The 19717-nt window shown below is 39.3% G+C and overlaps 1 protein-coding gene across 4 annotated transcripts in view; it reads right to left on the bottom strand.

The window, feature by feature from the left end:
• UBE2D1 (ubiquitin conjugating enzyme E2 D1) overlaps positions 1-18056 on the bottom strand; it is a 36132-nt gene extending 18076 nt beyond the window's left edge. The window contains exon 1 of one of the 4 annotated variants that reach the window (XM_027111870.1): positions 17784-18026. Coding sequence is in view for 3 of the 4 variants with exons in the window: in XM_027111867.1 (XP_026967668.1) it covers positions 17784-17807 (24 nt within the window). In the remaining variant the exon portion in view is untranslated. Of the gene's footprint in view, positions 1-17783 lie in introns of all 4 variants that reach the window. The other 3 variants (XM_027111867.1, XM_027111868.1, XM_027111869.1) reach the window with 3 other exon arrangements.
• Between the last annotated feature and the right edge of the window lie 1661 nt (positions 18057-19717).

Raw genomic sequence — 19717 nt, forward strand, 5'->3', positions numbered from 1 at the left:
TATATATATATATATATATATATATATATATATATATATATATAGTTTTTGAGTGAAAAATATATGTGGTAAAAGTATGCTCAAGAGATCCCATACTACTATACATGCATAGAAAATAAAAAGAATACACACCAAACTATTAACAGTAGTTATATCTGGCAGTGGGCCGTCACTTTTTATTTATGTCTTTTACATTGTTTCAATTTTTTTTTTTTTTTTTTTTTTTTTTGCGGTACACGGGCCTCTCACTGTTGTGGCCTCTCCCGTCGCGGAGCACAGGCTCCGGACGCGCAGGCTCACCGGCCATGGCTCACGGGCCCAGCCGCTCCACGGCATGTGGGATCTTCCCGGACCGGTGCACGAACCCGTGTCCCCTGCATCGGCAGCCGGACTCTCAACCACTGCGCCACCAGGGAAGCCCTGTTTCAATTTTTTACAATAATTTTTTCAACTTTTTGAAGAAAAAATAATGGTTTTACTCAGGTTCTTATGCATTTTAAGAGAGATGAAATGACACTGTTTTTTCCCCACTACATATATTATAAGCATCTTCTCTCTTTTTTATTAAAAATTTTTGCAAGACAAGGAAAGACTGAGAAACTGTCACAGATTAGAGGATATATATATATATATATATATATATATATACACACACACACACATACACACTAAGGAGACACAACAACTAAATCCAATGTGGGATCCCAGATTGGATCCTTGGACAGCAAAAGAACAGTGGAAAAACTGGTAAAATCTGAATTAGGTCTGTAGTTTAGCTTACAGTACTGTATCACTGTTACTTTCCTCATTTTGATAACTGTACAATGGTTATATATATTGTAAAAATTAGGGGAAATTAGGTGAAGGATATATGAGACCTTTCTGTACTATTTTTGCAAATTTTCTGTAAGACTAAAATTATTTCAGAATAAAAAATAATGTAAAACTTTTTTTTACATATTCCAAAACTTAATTCACTATTTTCCTTCCCAAGCTTGCTTCTTTTTCTATGTTCCCTATATTTATTAATGGGATTATTAGTCTCCTAGTCACCACGCTCATTTTGACTCCCGTTTCTCTAGTTCATCTTGTCAGAGGAAGAGTATAATATATTCTACCTTAATACCTATTACATTACCTCAAAAATCTATTACAGTTCAACTATAATTGCTTCCCAATACTCTATGAATTACTTGCATAACAATCTTCTAAAAGCACAGCTTGGTTTATTTCATTTTTCTGCTTAGAAGAGGTCAGTGGCTCCCCATTGCTTATTAAAGACCAAACTCAACCAACTCTTTTCATTATCTAGTCCTAATCCTACACTTTCAATTGGGTTCCCCTTCACAAACATCCCAAGTAATTCTCCAAAGAATGCCCTTGGGTTTTCTAAAACACTTTCAGGAGGTCTGTGAGGTCAAAATTAATTTCATAATAAAACTAAGATATTTGCCTTTTTCACTCTCAATTATCTCATGGGTATACAGTGGAGTTTTCCAGTTTAAGAATATTTGATACTGTAACAGATTGAATGCATGAGCAGATGTGAGAATTCAACTGTCATTTATAAGCCTGACTATAATGAGATCTGAACACGTATAAAACAATGACACTCTACTTTTATTTGTTTTGGAACATACAGTTATCTTTAATAAAAATTTTATTATTTTAATATGCAATGGGTTTATTGTTATTTTTAAATTACTAAATATTTTTAAATTTCTGTTTTAATTTCTCATATGGTAAATATTAATACATATAGCCTATACAAACCAAAGCTCTTTGAGGCACTCAATACTTTTAATATAAGTGGGTCCCGAGACCAAAAAGTTTGAGAACCATTTAGTCAGGTCTAGCCTGCGTACTTGGATGTTCCCTGTACGTGACTAAAGTTTTCTGACCTTCATAATTTTCCTTCTCTAAAAATAACCTTCCTTCTAACTCCCTGTGCCCAAATTTTATCCATTCTCCTTAACAGTGGCTGTCTTCTCAATGACCACTTCAAAAATATGAGTTTTGGAGTCAGACCTGGCCTTGCTACTGACCCTTACTAGCTATGTGACCTTGGGCAACTCACTTAACCTCTTGCTCAAATGCCTCATATGGGAACATCACTGGAAGAACTATACTGAGAATTAAATGAAAACACATAAGTGAAGTAACTAACTTAATACCTGGCCTATATAATAGATGCTCAAGAAATTCTAATTTCCTCCTTCCCTTTCCTCTTCTACCAGAATATTATTTTAAAACTAAGACTTTTTTGCATTTTATTCATGAATTCCTCCACAATACTTAGAACAATGCCTTTCATATAAGGTGCTTGATATTGTTTGAGTTAAACAATATAATTTAAGGAATAGCTTGATACAACCCCTATGGAGAACAGTACGGAGGTTCCTTAAAAAACTAAAAATAGAACTACCATATGATCCAGCAATCCCATTCCTGGGCATACATCCAGAGAAAACCATAATTCAAAAAGAGTCATGTACCACAATGTTCATTGCAGCTCTATTTACAATAGCCAGGACATGGAAGCAACCTAAATGTCCATCAACAGACGAATGGATAAAGAAGATGTGGTATATATATATACAATGGAATATTACTCGGCCATAAAAAGGGATGAAATTGTGCCATTTGCAGAGATGTGGATGGACCTAGAGACTGTCATACAGAGTGAAGTTAAGTCAGAAAGAGAAAAACAAATATCCTATATTAATGCACATGTGTGGAATCTAGAAAAATGGTACAGATGAACTTACCTGCAAAACAGAAATAGAGACACAGGTGTAGAGAACAAACATATGAATACCAAGGGGAGAAGGCAGGGTGGGATGGACTGGGAGATTGAGATTGACATATATACACTACTATGTATGAAATAGATAACTAATGAGAACCAACTATACAGCACAGGGAACTCTACTCAGTGCTCTATGGTGACCTAAATGGGAAGGAAATCCAACAAAGAGGGGATACATGTATACGTATAGCTGATTCACTTTGCTGTACAGCAGAAATTAACACAACATTGTAAAGCAACTGTATTCCAATTAAAAAAAAAAAGGGAAGAGCGTGATCAGCAGAGCATAGATACCTCAAATTTCTATTTTTTAGGAATGCAGGGGCTTTCCTGGTGGCACAGTGGTTGAGAATCTGCCTGCCCATGTGGGGGACACGGGTTCGAGCTCTGGTCTGGGAAGATCTCACATGCCGCGGAGCAACTAAGCCCGTGCGCCACAACTACTGAGTCTGCGCTCTAGAGCTTGCGAGCCACAACTACTGAGCCTGTGCACCATAACTAATGAAGCCCATACACCACAACGAACAGTAGCTCTTGCTCGCCGCAACTAGAGAAAGCCCACGCGCAGCAACGAAGACCAATGCAGCCAAAAATAAATAAATAAAATAAATTTATTTTTAAAAATGTAAATGATTAGATTTGGCAATAGAATCAGAATTAATTACTCCCCTATGCAGATATGCGGACTGCATATAATAAAAAAATCTTAATAATAACAGGTGTTGAGAGAATAGTGCAGGTCACTTAAAAAAGACTGGGGTGGCCTTTTAAATAACATATAATAACATCTAGAAATGAACCTCAAAAGAATATTAATCATTAAGGTATCGAGAACACATGCCACTGCCACAACTATTTTCAATTTACAGAATGTATGATATTCTAGCAAAGTGTCCAAAGCCACACAAAATTCTTGTGAGTCTTTTTTGTTGTGGTTCTTCTGATTTAGGAGACCGCAAAACTCTAAATATGCCATCCTTATTGTTTATTTAAGATGCTGCTGACCTACTTTCAGGATGTAGCTTTGGGCTGCTTTTCCAAGAGGAGTTAGGGGTTTGTGCTGAGCTGACCTAGTCTCAAAGTTAAGCTGTCTTCCAAACACTGGCAATCCTTGGTGACAGAGCTACGCATACTCAGAGCTGCAGTCTGTGGCACGGACTGAGGTTTTTTTTTCTTACTTGTTCCAAGCTCAATTTAACCAGCTGAACTAATTATAGCAGGAGTTTGTTTATTAAGCACTTCCACATCCTTTCTAATAGGGATCATGACTCTGATTTTATACTCTCGTCCCAACTCCAATGTTTTAAACATTTATTTTTAATGGTGTAAGATTATGATAGTAATAAAAATCCTCACAAGTCACTAGTCAGGCACATTTGTTGATGATTGAACTGGGGCATGAAATTCAAGGAGAACTCATTTGTGGAAAAAAGTAACTTTATAAGATATATTGGGTTGGCCAAAAAGTTCGTTCGGTTAGTGAATACATTGTTCAATAAAGTTCTTCATGAAAATGAAAAACATGCCTTTTATTTTTACTTAAAACTGAATGAACTTTTTGGCCAACCCAACAGTTTAAAAGATATAGGCTACAAGTAGTTGTGCCTCCAAGAAAATACATATAAGAGTAGCTACGAGCCTCAAGGGTCACCTTCTGAATGTGTTCATTAAAGTTTAGATCACTCAGGGGAGCCCTAGAAAGAAAGTTCCTCCTAGGACAGAAGTGTGATCTAGGAAGGAACTGGTATAAAATATCTTGACTGACACAAACTTTCTTTCTTTTTTGTTAAATTAATAAACTACTTTCTAAATAAAAAATAAACTCAAATATGAAACATTAAAAGGTTGTAAGAGCTGGGAAATTCTGAAAAGCCACATGGATTGCCTCAGAGTTTCTTTCTTACTCCACCCCTTTAAACTTGTGGCGCACCACAGTAATCGAACACAAATAACCCTCGTTTTACAAACGAGGATTGCTGGAGCATAGAAAAAGATCATGTTTTATTTACTTATTTATTTTAATTAATTAATTTATTCACTTATTTTTGGCTGCATCGGGTCTTCATTGCTGGGCGCATGCGGGCTTTCTCTAGGTGCGGAGAGCGGGGCCTACTCTTCGTTGGGGTGCACGGGCTTCTCATTGCAGTGGCTTCTCTTGTTGCGGAGCACAAGCTCTAGGCATGCGGGCTTCAGTAGTTGTGGCACACAGGCTCATTAGTTGTGGCTCGCAGGCTCTAGAGCGCAGGCTCAGTAGTTGTGGCGCATGGGCTTAGTTGCTCCACGGCATGTGGGATCTTCCCGGACCAGGGCTCGAACCCGTGTCCCCTGCATTGGCAGGCTGATTCTTAACCACTGTGCTACCAGGGAAGTCCCAAGATCATGTTTTTGTTTTTGTTTTTTTTATAATTTGCCAGTTATTACAAGCAGCACTCAGGGCTGCTGCATTTGCCCCACAGGCCATGTATGCCAACTCCAAGGGGCGCCATTCACATAGATTTCAATGTGAGTGGTGCTCTCGGGGGCTCTACAAAGCTCCATTACAGAAAGCTGCACATTTTAAAAATGGACAGCATATCCTTTAAACCCAATTTAGGATATTATCACTGTTTTGAATAAACAAATAGCACTTCTGATGTAGAAGCAAAAGTGGTGGTGTTTGACATCTGAGTGGTACCATGAGCACTTATTTTAACTTCATCAATGTGCTGAAAATGGAAAGAAAATGGCAAACTTGGAATTCAAAAATTAAAAGTGAACACAGTGACATTCTAGTGGAGGGAAAAGGAAAAATTTTTTCAATAGGTGGTGCTAGGTCAACTGGGTATCCATATAGAAAAAGAAAAAAAGGGACTTCCCTGGTGGTGCAGGGTATCCAAATGGCCAACAAGCATACGGGAAGGGCCGCAGCTTCATTAGTCATCAAGGAAATGCAAATTAAAACCAAAATACAATGTCATTACAACCTCCAAAGGTGAAAATTAAAAAAGAAGAAAAGTACAAATGTTGACAAAGATGTGAAGCTACTGGAACTCTCATATGTCACTGGTGGAAGAGGAAAAGTCTGACAGTAATCATTAAAGGTGAACATGACCCAGCAATTCTACTGCCAGTTACACAGAGAGAAATCATATAATGTAAAAGATGGCTATCAAATAATGAGACTAGTTATAACTCCATATATGAAAAGAACTCGTTATAGTAAACACGCTGTGTGTATACATGTATTTTGTGTATCTTCCAATTTCATTTCTGGTGGCTTTTTAAATTGAAAATTGAAATACATAGTTTTAACTTCGGTCTTCTCCTTTTAAACAAAGTAAGCTTAAAACAAACCAATCTTATACTTAAACATAGACCATGCAATAAATATCATCAATATGGTGAAAGTATGCCCCCAGATAGTCTGTATCAATGAAGCAGTTTTCTATTCCAATCTGACACTCATAAAAATACTAATTAAATTTCAAAATAAAAATACAAGATACAATAATGAAAGGCAGATTATAAGATATTGTCCCTATCTAGATAGTGTCCCTAGACTGGCACTATGAGTCCACAAAAACATGTACTTAAGGAATTTATATAGCCTTACATGGCTAAGCACCTCCAGTCTAGTTCAGATTTCTATATCGAACTAGACACAAAGAAAAGTACTGAGAGGCCTGAAACTGAATTTTAAATTGGCACAGATGGCATGTTTATAACATCCCCACAATATGCTGAGTGTTCTCCATAAAACCAAACTAGACACAGTCCCTGCCTCTAGGGGACTTAAAATCTAAAAGTAGATGAGGCAGCCTAATTCAAAGAAAGTAAACAAATAAAAGGAAACAAAGAAGGGAATGTAAGAGCAGAGAGGCCTGCATTAATCTCTCAGCTCCCCGAAGGGTAACAGGCCAATCTGGACAGTGGAGAAGGAAAGCTAACAAGTCAGTTTCCTTATTTACCATCAGACTTAATATGACACTGTGCAGTAAATATTCTCTAAAAAATTGTGCTGACCAGACTGAAAATGCTTTGTTGTTCTCTAGTTTCAACATTCAGAAAGTCTAAATCTCCATAATAGATGTAATATATACCCCACTGGGTGTGTGTAAAGGACATTAAACAGCCCATGCATAGTGACTGATTTACAGTCCAAAATCTAAATTACTGAATCCAAAGCACATGAAAGCATTATTTCAAAAATCCTGGCTCAACAGGCAATTAATTAATGTGACACAACCATCTTTGTATCAACACTTCTAAAACAAGACAGTGATTCTTACTGGATTGTATTTTTTATGTTGTCTCTAAAGGGATATATGAGCTATAATTGGTTTTTCTGTAAACAAACACTTCATGGGCTTATAATTCAGACTCTGATCTCCTTATCCAGTTGACTAGAGCTATTTCAATAGGGAGATGTCAAACAATTCTCAGAAATGTCTCTGAATACAGAACCCCTCTAAACACTTGAATTAAATTATCTTTATTTTAAACTGTGAAGATTCTTTCCTGAAGACTTCAAAATGCTGATGACATCCAATTAATTAAGTTATAGGAACCAAATTCACTTCAGTAAACTGGTCCTGGCTGCTTCGCTGTCTCTTTGGATCAGGTATCTCTGGCAAAGGCTGTTTATTAAAAATAATGATGATAATGCAGCCAAATTCCACACAAAAGGAAGATGATGAAGAAAGCAATGACACTATTGAGTTTGCCACATCAAAGTAATATTTATTAAATTTGAACTATAAAGAGCACAATTTAGAATAAATGTTTGAGGTCAGGTTAGGGACATTATCTACCCAATATCTCAGATCTGAAACCAGTTTCCCCCATGCTCTCTAGAGCAACCATAATATGACTTTCAAGTTCCCAAAATGCTACCTTCCCTGTAATTTAAAACATGGCTTCCTTTTAAAGGGAAGACTCAACAACCTCCCTTTATATGTAATATTTCCATCATAGAAATTACATAAATAAAAATATATTTTGGACAAATACAAGGTATCCCAGTAAAAAAATGTATTTGAATCTACTTTATGAAGTATTATGGTAAAAATGCACTTACTCCAGGAACCCAAACTCTAAACCTTGAGATCACCATGATTCCTTCTTCCCTTCACACCCCATCGTCTACACGAATCAGTACCAAGTTGTTTAGATTCTCCTTTAGTCCAGATTCTCCCACTGAAAGGGTTCTAGAAGGAGGCCCATCCTATAGAAAAACTGAGGTCCAAAGGGCAGAAGAGTTGGAGAAAAGCCAGAGGAGAGACATTTCAGGATAAGAAGCCAAAGGTTTGAACCAGGGAGACACTATTAAAGAACTGGTCAGTAGATGGAGGGGTCTGAAGAGACTGCCCAGATTACTGAGCCTTAGAGATTTGACTTGAAAGGCCAAGCAGGGGGAGGTACGGTGGGTCAGACCAATTCAAAAAGGCCAGGTGGTACAAACACCCACAATTTTCCTCACATACTCCCTTTTCCAAATGCCCTCTGCCACCAGGATGGCTCAGACCCTCCTGGACCTCATTTGAACAAGTGTAATGCTGTCTTAACTAACCTGCTGTCCTCCTACTTCTCTACCAACACACTGTGGTCAAAATCATCTTCTTGAAGTACCATGTCAAACCCTTTCAATGTTTTTCCATTAGCCTTAATAGAAGATTTATAAATCCTTAAAATGGTTTCCAGGATCTGACTGCTCTCTAGCCCCACACTTTCCCCCAACATTCTCTGCACCAGTCACAGTGACTTTCAATTCCCCAAAATGCTGTCTTGTCTCTAGTTTCAAACATGACTTCCTTTTAGATAGAAGACTCCTAATCACCACCCCCCTCAACTTTCACTTTCATGTCTCATCTTAAACATCATTTCCTTAGGGCGGCTTTCCTTGAACCCTCCAAAGGGTCCCTGCTATATTCCCATGGCACTCTTGTACTTCCCTTTTCGTGATGTACTACAAATCTGTAACTACAAACAGTAAAGAATCTTGTGTTCTATGAGGGCAAGAATGTATACCTAGCAATAGGATTAAGAATGTTTCTTCTTTACTCAAAAATCTTCAATGGCATCCCCCAACTCCTGCATTAAGTACACATTTGTCAGCATGAGTCTTCAAGGCCCTCCACAGTATGAACTTTTATGGTCTAATATTTTCTGAATGCTTCCCAAAAGTATGATTATCTGTTCCCTTCCAAATAAGCCATGTACTTTCCAGTGCCTTCATTTCTGTAGCTTCCTCTATGGACCTAGCTTCCTTGTCTTAAAAAATGCTATTCTTCCAAATATGCCATTCTTCCAAACCTATATCCAATTCCACCTTTTCCGTATAATTTTTCCTAATTTCCCCAAAATATATTTGGCCTCTCCCACCTTTGACTCCCCTCCTGCTCAAATGTTGTATTTTCCTTATGGTACTTTCCTAAGTCTACCTAGTTGTTATGGTACATCTCATATCCTTACTAGTTTAAAATTTCTTAGATAATGTTGGTTATACCTTGCTTTTCCATATATCTCCTTATCACATTTTGTATATGCCTTATATACATAAGGTGCTCTATAAGTGCATTAACTTGAATCTAAAAAATCTACTACATGTAAAGCAGTTGTGTAAGGCAGCTGTCTAAATATGTGGATAAAATAATCTTTTAAGTACAAAAGATAACTTTGAAACAGATGGATGCTAAATGGAATTAGAAAAGCTCATTATGTTACCCATACAAAAACAGAAATACATCTTATTTGCATCTCAAATAAATGCTCTTTAATCAAAAAGTAATATATCTTTAGAGACTCATTCATCTTATATTATACATTAAGATGCCCACATTTATTTCAATACTGACAATTTAAAATAAATATAATTTTAACTCAAGTTTCATGCAGCAGTAGAGCACAGTGTCACTGCTCAATATTTATTTTTGTGACCATTTTTGCTGTTTGCTGGACAAAAGGAAAACAGCAAATAACATTATTTAGATGTGCTTAAGATTGTAAGTCAGAAAAGACCACAGAAGTTATCTAGTTCAACTAATTATATTTCTAGATAAAGAAAATAAAGACTATGAGTTTCTTGGCCAAGGTCACAAAGCCAAAGCCAGGACACAGGCTCAGACCATCTGACTTCCACTCCAGCACTCCTCCCACTCCAAAACAATACTCACCTCAAGGCTGTAATAACTAGAGCACATTATTTTCAGTTGACATTGGAGCCAACAATACTCCAGTACTGAATGAAGGACATCTGCACATTTTCAGTCATGCTCAAGAGAAACAAAAGTGTGACAAATGAAGAAATGAAAAGGAATGCTTATTATCTTTTCCCAGGAGCCTTCTTTCTTATAAATGGTTAGAAATGAACACTACTTCACAAGCTTTGAGAGGGTCTGTGTTCAAAGACACTCTGAAAGGCGAGAAAAACATGATAGGAAATTACATACACAATAGAATTTTGACACACGATGGAACATGCAACACAACATTTTAAATGCTACATTATCAAAAGTTACTATTTATTTCATAGTAACCAAGAAAGATGGTGCTTCAGGGAAAAAGAAAAAAGGTAGCAGCCTATTTCTCAAAACCCACTTAAAACACAAACCTATCTACCAATATGTACTAAATATTTACCTTCTTACAGTTCTATCCCTAATAACTGGCACATAGTAGGTACTTAATAAGTATTTTCATAATAAAGTAATTAATCTCTCTTAGTATCACCCAGTACTATTCTTGAATACTGCAATTGTACATCAGTGACTATAAAATGCTGCTACTTGTAGCAGAAAACAATGAGCATTGACAGTTTGTATCAAACAGAAACGTTCTAAGACTAGCACATTTTACAATGTGTGTGAATCTATATCTGTGTATGTGTGCTTGTATGTATGTATATAGGTTCATTTGTTTTCTCTCTATATACATATGTACACATATATGTATATGACATGTATTTTTGACAATAGTGATTTTACCTAAAGATCTTATGCTATGGGACAGTGATTTTCAAACTTTCCTTACAGCAAGTCATAGTAAGAAAAACATTATATACCACAACCTAGTACACATAACACATACACGCACAGGAATACATATACATAACTAAAACAAAGATTTCATGAAACAACACCATTACTATACCCAAAGCACTAATGTTTTCTATTCCATTTTTTAAAATGCAGTTTGTGTCCCCCTAAACTGATTTTGTTACCCCTGCTCTGAAAGCTCATAAAAGTGCGAGAAGACACTAAAACATTGGCAAGGTGTAAATGTCTTAGTTTGGCATTCATTACTTAAACATAGCCTAGGCTGTACAGACACCAAACGGACACTGGCAAAATGAAGACAAGAAATTATTGAACATTGTTCATTGAAAAGCTATGCTGAAAACCGGAAGGACGTTACCATTGTGTAAGTAAAAAATAGAGACCACATTCTGGGCCATAAAACAAGCCTCAAAAATTTTAAAGGAGTCAATAATAGATATTCTGATCACAATGGAATTAAATTAGAAATCAATAACAGAAAGCTCTCTAAAATCCCAATTATTTAGGAAATAAATAATATATTTTTAAATAACTCAAGAATCGAAAAAGAAAACAAAAGGGAAATTAGAAAATATTTTTAACTAAATGAAGATGAAAATACAACACATCAAAACCTGGGGGAAGCAAAAACACCAGCAAGAGTTTTACTAGTTTATGGGACTTCCCTGGTGGCGCAGTGGTTAAGAATCCACCTGCCAATGTAGGGAACACAGGTTCCTGGTCCAGGAAGATACCACATGCTGCGGAGCAACTAAGCCCGTGTGCCACAACTACTGAGCCCGTGTGCTGCAACTACTGAAGCCCGCGTGCTCTAGGGTCCGGTGCCGCAACAAGAGGAGCCACCGCAGTAAGAAGCCTGTGCACTGCAACGAAGAGCAGCCCCAGCTCGCCGCAACTAGAGAAAGCCCACCCACAGCAATGAAGACCCAACTCAGCCAATAATTAATTTATTTATTTAAAAAAACAGTTCAATCAACATACATTAAAAATAAATAAATTAAAGAAAAAAAGAGTTTTACTGGTTTAGAGAAGAACAATGAGCCCAGGCCACCAAGTCTGCTGGGTTACCTCTAGAGCAATCCAAACTACTCACAGAAGGAGGGTGGTCACCTGGAGTGAGAACCATCAGGTTAATTTTACTGCGAATAAAGTTTAAGGTGAACAAACCCCCCACCTCACCCCAGTTAGAAAGGCTTTCCTAAATCTGAAAGACTAGGAATCTAATAACAATCTGCCGTCAGTGAAGGAGAAGAGCCACGCAAACAGGGATAATATGAATACAGAACAGTGGGGGAAACATCCAGAAAGAGGAAAGACAGGAAGCTGCAGAGCATAGTGTGATCCAACGGGCAGTGCTAGATGGAGTTTTTCAGGATGGTTTCTTCCCCATACTACGGACAACTCCTGGAACATAGGAGCCTCGTACTACTGTCTAATGTATGTAACTGAACCTTCACAGATTCATCCCAAGACCAAATTAAATGCAGAAAAAAACCCTCAGCTTCTCAGAGGCCATCTAGATCAAAGCAGGCCAGAATCAGAACCTGTTTGGCCTTCATTTGTTCTGAGGTGGTCTGCGGACCCCTCCAATCCTGAAACCCTGCAAATCTGGGTTATATTATATATTCCAGTATTTTTTAATCCAGCATACAGGGTTAAGAGGAGAGAGGACAAGTATCTCAATACTTAATTTTTTAATTACACATAGCATCAGTTTACCCACTTTTTAAAAAAGGGGTGGGGGGAGCTAATACATTACAGACAACCATTAACTCAGTTTGATGCAAAGTATTAGGCTGATCATTTTGATTAGCGGTGCTCATTAAATACATTTCCTACATGTATTTCAGGGAACTAAAATGAATAAGGATGCTATTCTGCTTTGCTGGAAGCGATCCCACATCCTGCTAGGTTTGGTTTTTATAACATGTGCCTGGCTTCCTAAAGCAGGCATAAACAGCCTTATTAGATCTATGCTATGTATTTCCACAGAGAAGAAACCTCCGAACTTTTAAACTAGGATAGGTTATCTAATCTTTTTACACCTTGGTTGTGATAAAGGAAGAAAAATATATGATCTTGGCGGCAAAAGGAAGACTGAATTTAATTACAAAGATTTAAATGCAGAAAAATGCATACAGTGGCTTTTTAGAAAAAGAACACTTTCTTCCTTTCATCTCGAGGCAAACCATTTATCTACCAAGAAGCATGAATAGTGTGTTCTTTCTAAAATGTTTTTAGAAGTCATATCCTTTTTTACTGAAGGAACCTGGAGTCTTGGACTTAATCTTGTAATCTGAAAGTCTTTCTAATATATCTGTGTAATCTGAACTGTTGACTACTATTCAAAGCCATTATAGGAACTAAATAGCTAGATCAATTCGTAAACCATTTTCTCAAATGAAAACCTCACAATGAAATGATACTTTTGACAGAACATTTATGAATTACACCAATTTTTCTAAATCCTTTTGGAGGAGAAACATTTTAAGTGATGGAATAAAGATGAACAAAGTTACATTATTCTTTTACCATGTTAACCGGTCTAGTGCACATTACCTCAGAGCAAAAACTTACAATGCATAATCAACAAGCTGAGTGATGCATCAGTGAAAATGATTAAATATGCCAAGGTCTTAATTATAATACATTACATTTGTACAGAATATTCCAGTTTGCAAAACACTTACATCCATAAACTCATTTGACTCTATGTCCTTCAGTTTAAGTACAATAGATAGAAGATGTGAGTCTACCTGGATATACTGAAATAGTTAAAAGCAGGGACTCTGGAGCCAACTGTCTGGTTTGGGCTCTTAGTGCTGCCACTTACAATTACAAAATGTGATTCTGAGTACATTACTCAACATCTTTATGCCTTAGTTTTATCATCTGTAAAATGGGGATAATAATCGTTTCTACCTCTTGGGCCCACTAATGATTAAATCAATTAATATATGTCAAGCACTTAATACAGTATCTAGCACAGAGGAACCATTATATATTATACATGCTGGTTGTACTTATCAGCAGCTGTATGGATAGGGAAACAAGCTGGTAAGTCACAGAGCCAGGAACAGAAACCAGAGCTTCTTCTCCCATCTGATGCTCCATCCACAAAGGGCTGGGGTTCTTTTTCTGTTTGTTTTTTTGAAGTATCCTAAGGTTTTCTAGACTGACATAAAATAGTTTAATGCGGAAGTGTACAAATCAAAAAATTCAACAGTTCAGAATACTTATAAAGTATTTTAATTTATATATACATTTTAAGTTAAATTGATTATTAAAAATACAAATATTCCATTTTGGCAGCAGAACTATATACTGAGGAATAGTCATCTGTGTTGCTATATTTGCAAAATAAAACTCAAATCTAGATGGAAATATACTAAGATGATAACTGTGTTAGAATTTCCTTTCTTTTTTTTTCCCTTTCTGGTTTTCAAGACATTCAGTATTGTGATATAACATTCATAATTAAAAAAAATTATTTCCAGGGACTTCCCTGATGGCGCAGTGGTTAAGAATCTGTCTGCCAACACAGGGGACACGGGTTCGAGCCCTGGTCCGGGAAGATCCCACATGCCACGTAGCAACTAAGACCGTGCACCACAACTATTGAGCCTGCACTCTAGAGCCTGCGAGTCACGACTACTTAAGCCCATGCGCCTAGAGCCCATGCTCCACAACAAGAGAAGCCACCACAATGAGAAGGCCACGTGCCCAACAAAGAGTAGCCCCCGCTCGCCGCAACTAGAGAAAGCCCACGCGCAGCAATGAAGACCCAATGCAGCCAAAAATTAATTAATTAATTTGAAAAATGATTTCCAAAAAAAGTTTACCAAGGTATGAAAATAGTATTCATAGAATAAACACTTCAAAATTAATTCTAGAAAATAATAAATGTCCAGCTGAAAAACTGCCCTCTTTTTTCAGACATGTTTTAAGGGATCTTTCCTCAGACTTTGTTCAAATTTTTTCCCTTTAGTGATTCAGGTGACTGTGACAACATCTTCCATTGTGTCTAAAAATAGGGCATGGGTGTGTAAATTTATGAGCCGAAATGCAAAACTGGCATTGGATGTCTAAATCAGAGTATTAAATCATTTAGCATACTCTAGCATAAAAATATATTCTGAGCACTCATATCCACATGCTTTGTATATTCATACAATTTTAATTCAACTATCTTTAATCTTTTCAGACGAAGTGAAGTTATGAACTTTTAAAAACATGCCAAATCACTTAAGATATTAACCTGGACAAAGCACTCCACTCCAAACCTCAAGCTCCTTCTCTAATAAGGAGAGTAGACTAGAATGTCAGTCAGTGGTTTACAACCTTCTTTCCACCCCAGAGCATCTGTGGGATTCAACATCTCTCCATTTACAGCAGTGGGGACAGTCTGAAAGTGTCCCACAGGTGATTCTGATACACTACCTTATAACAGGAGTCCCCAGCCCCCAGGGGCGGACTGGATACTGGTCCATGGCCTGTTAGGAACCGGGCTGCACAGCAGGAGGTGAGCAGTGGGCCAGCGAGCGAAGCTTCATCTGCGGCTCCCCATCGCTCGCATTACAGCCTGAACCATCCCCCCCATCGCTCGCATTACCACCCCCCATAGAAAAACTGTCTTCCACAAAACCGGTCCCTGGTGCCAAAAAGGTTGGGGACCACTGTCTGTAAGCTATTCCCCTGCCCTCCACCCCACTCCACTCCTGCAGAGTTCTTTAAGGTTCTGCACAGTTCTAAAGCTTGCCACTGTAGGTACACGAAAATCACAACCCAATGACCTGGAAGGTACCTGACAGTGTTACTTTATTACATTTTAAAAGAAAGGCCGAAAGTTAATTATGCGTATTCTTTTGTTGAAGCACGCAAGATTCAAAAAGAATCTGTAAACTGATGATATCAAAGACAGCTTTTAACTTAACTGTTCATATGGCAAACAGCACAGCTCCCCTGGAATTTGCTTCTAGTCAAGGAGGTAGGTAAAGAAAAAGGAAAAGTGGGGAATCAAATAAAATGCCTCCTGAAGTTGAAAGAATGGCTGGAAAAGAGATTTGTACAAGTTAACTTTTCTGATAACAGAGAAGAAAAGCCAAAGACTGATATGCAGAGAAGAGATATTATGTGATCCCAAATTTTTCTTTTTTTTTCACAGACAACTCTGTTATAAACTAATAATAACCAATAGCTACTAAAAATATGATTTTCATATATGCCATATTATAAATATAAGCCAAATATATTGGCTTAGCATGGTGATTGATAATTGCCCAGTATATCTACAAATAGTGTCGATTTTCTTTGAATGCTTACTTACTGTGGACAAATTCTACGGTATTTAAAAGCTACTGGATGTGCGAAGTCTTGTGAAAAATTCTCACAACTAGGGAAGAAGGAAATGGAATCTTAAGACTTCCTTGCAAAAATGTGTTTACCTCAAATGTGAGCCAACATTACATCATCATTAATAAGTACACAAGACATGGCAAAGATGCTGAGTGTGGCTTCAAAATTAGTATTTTCTACATGAAAAAAATGTGTAATTGCATTATCTTCAAATCAGAAAACACATTAATCAATAAATGCTGATGATTAGCTATGTGTATTGTAGTGAGAGGAACCTTAAAAGGCACAAAAAAATAACAGTATTTCACAGATTTAGTATTTGACCTCTCCCCCACCCCCGGCAAACCGGCTGGGTCTGAAAGTTGCTGTCCTCTGTACCAGAAGATGACACCAAGGGTAACTGAGAATACAATGTATACATCTCTATCACTGCTCTGTGAATTCATGCCTGAAAAAGTTGACACAAATTTTTGGTAGGATTTCTTTTGAAATTCTTTGCAAAACATGCTGTCCACTGTTGGCTTAACTTGCTGAACGCACTACCCATTAAAAAAAACAAATTCTCAGTGTTCTCCACATGAACCATAACAGTAAAAACCTAAAACTTGTGTCAGTGAACAGACGTGATAACCCAAAAAGAAATAAAAGTGAAGAGAAAGAAAATGCCCCAACCTCAGTTTTGTAAGATGTTCACATTAGAGACTGTAGCAATAAACATTATGCAAGAGAAGATAATTCCTAACACTGAGTTGGGATGGATAAATATTTGTTTAATGAACATACACATTTCTTCCTCATTCTATAGCCATGTGTCAAAGCATCAAACAATTTAATTTGTGGCAGTTTCTGTTGTGTCACAAACTTTACATATAAGTTTATCACAAGGGGGAAAAAAACCTGCTTGGCTTGACTCACGATGAATCACAGCCAAGAGGTCATCTTGTTGTGTATCAGCAACTATGTTTTCACTACAGCTATGTGACCTAAAGTGGCAGCAGGAGAGGCACCAAAATAGAAGAGGCAGGAGGTTTCTCCTGGTTTCTCGGCCCCAAAAGAGCTTTTCCACCCCATTCGGGCATCTGAGCAACAGCCAACCGCAGAGGAGAGAAAGAACAAACCCAACAGCTCCGCGGAGGAAGGCTGCAGGCCCAGGCCCTCCCGGGAGCCCGGGGAGGCAAGCACATAAAGAGGACGGGCTTAAGAAACAGCGTGGAGAAAGCAGCATGACAAGGGCCAAAACTAGCCGGTGTAGGGCAAAATCCAGCAGTGACCGAGCAGCACAGACTGCGGGAAGGTCTGGAGACCAAGGAGGCTCTCCAGCCCGGGCTCGGGGCTCAGCTCCGGCGCGAGCGCACAGCGGGCCCCCTGCCTCCAACAAACCTCCAGCACACGGGACCTACCGCTGCTCCCACCTCACCTGTCGGGTGCCCGCTGGCCCCGCCGGCGTCTCTGGCCCCCGGTCCCCGCCCCGGCCCATCCTCCCTTGACGTTCCCTCGCGGCGCGTCTCTAGGGGCCACCGCCGGGGTCAGCGTGGGCAGGGGGCCGAAGCCCGCCCCGCCGCCCCAGGCCTGGCCCCGGCACTCACTTTCTGAATCCGCTTCAGCGCCATGGGTCAGGGAGGGCGGCTGGGATACCGGCCGGCTGGGGTCGGCTGCGGGGCTCGGGGGCGTGGGGTCGTCGCGGGCCCGGCTCGCCGGCTCCTCGGCTGGCTCAGCCGGGTGAATCCCCAGCTCGCCGCTCTCTGGCTCGCTCTGGGTGCCGATGCCTGTTCCTAGTGCGCCCGAGCGCGAGTGTGCGCGAGTATGCGGGCGGGGACGCCGGCGAGACTCTTTTGTTTCCGCTTTTGCTTCTGGGAAGGAGCCTGCGCCCGCCCCGCCCCGCCAGGCACACTGGGAAGTGTAGTTTCTGCGCCCTGCTCGGCCGCCGCCCCGGGCCGGGCTGGTTACTCACCGCTGACCTCGACCCACAGCGTGGGCTCAGAGCTGCCGGCTCTGGAGTTGGTCCCTGCAATTGGATTTTGATCAAGGTACTGAACCTGGAGTTCCCAATCTGTAAAATGAGGATAACAAATTAGCTCGAAAAACATGTACCGGATTCGAATATGTGCTACAGCTCGTCTTGTTATTTTTACCTTTACAGATTTCACTGTTCTCAAATATATGAATTGCCTAAATTTCTCACACATGCACAGACTCATTCCAGTTATGACGCCTTACTTACCTCCTTAGTTTCTGTTTCAAAAGGCGCCTCTTCTGTCCGACGCTAATCTCGCATGCCTGCTCCTCCTTGGAACTGTGAATTCTGAGCTTCGTCCTCACTCTTGTCTCCTTTTCCGTTGGCAGTACAATGCCTGCTCAATCCACATAGTCTGCTCGCACTCCTCACTCCCCCAATTTTTATGAACTTGTGTGCTCATTAAAACTTGCCTTCTGCTTTCAGCAGCAGAATTCGGTTTTCACCAAAGTTGAGCCTGAGCTTCTAATTCCCGAATCCAATTCACTCCTTTTCCTCTGTGATGTTTTTGACCCATTTGATTGCTGGCTACCCTTTCGCTTTTCAAAACGCTCACCGCCTCCCGCTTCCGGAGCACCAGGGTGGTTGGCTCTTCTACTTCTCTGACTTACTCTTTTCTGTTACCAGCTCCTCTTCTCAAGAGTTAGAGTGCCCTGGAGTTCCAATCCCTGATCTCTCACCATCACTATCTTCCTAGAAAGTAGACTTCGTGTCCTCCCATGTCCTGGGAGGCCACCCAGCATGGCTGGAGGAGCTTGGGCTTCGTAGATTGACCCCCTATCCTGGAGTGGAATCCCAACTCTGACCTCTACCACTGTGTGACCGTGTAGCTACATAAACTCTCTAAGCCTCAGTTTCCTCATGTCCAAAGCGATAATAATCTCTAGATATGTTATTGTAAGAATTCACTGATATTAATGTAATGTGCCAAACACAGTACCTAATATGCTGAAAGTGCTGTATTACAATTATTTCCTTATTTGTTTTTATCTATATGATGATGCCTTTAAAATCTGTCTTTCCAACCAAACTGTCACCCCAGTTTCAGCCTTTTATGTCCAAAAGTCTACTGGACATGTGCAACTTCCTCCCCTGTGGCCAGGAATCAGAATGTGTTACCAGGTGAGGGCTGAAGGGAAAGCTTTTCAGGAAGTCCAGAACAATAGCTACCATAGCATTCTAAAGGCTTACAAAGAGCAAGGAGCAAAAATCCATTCATGTAACTTAAAAGAAAATGTCTAGGGAAATAGGATCGTGAAAGAATGGTAGAAATAATTAATGGAATCTGAAACTTAATTTAGAAGCCTGTCATTCCCCCTCCCTGCCCTCCCACCCAAAATAAACAAAAACTAAAACTGGTCTGGAGCCTGGCTACTCTCTTACTTTCCTTTCCCTGAGGTCTCGCTTCTCTCTGCACGCTGGCCTGCCCTCCTTTTTCCAGCTCCCGCCTTAACTTCTCTTGTACAAGGCATGAGCTCCCACCACCCTTAGCCCACTTTTTGACAC

Source organism: Aethalodelphis obliquidens, unplaced genomic scaffold (genome assembly GCF_003676395.1).
Source record: "Aethalodelphis obliquidens isolate GAN/ISIS:26980383/991018 unplaced genomic scaffold, ASM367639v1 scaffold11, whole genome shotgun sequence".
Taxonomy (NCBI): Eukaryota; Metazoa; Chordata; class Mammalia; order Artiodactyla; family Delphinidae; genus Aethalodelphis; species Aethalodelphis obliquidens.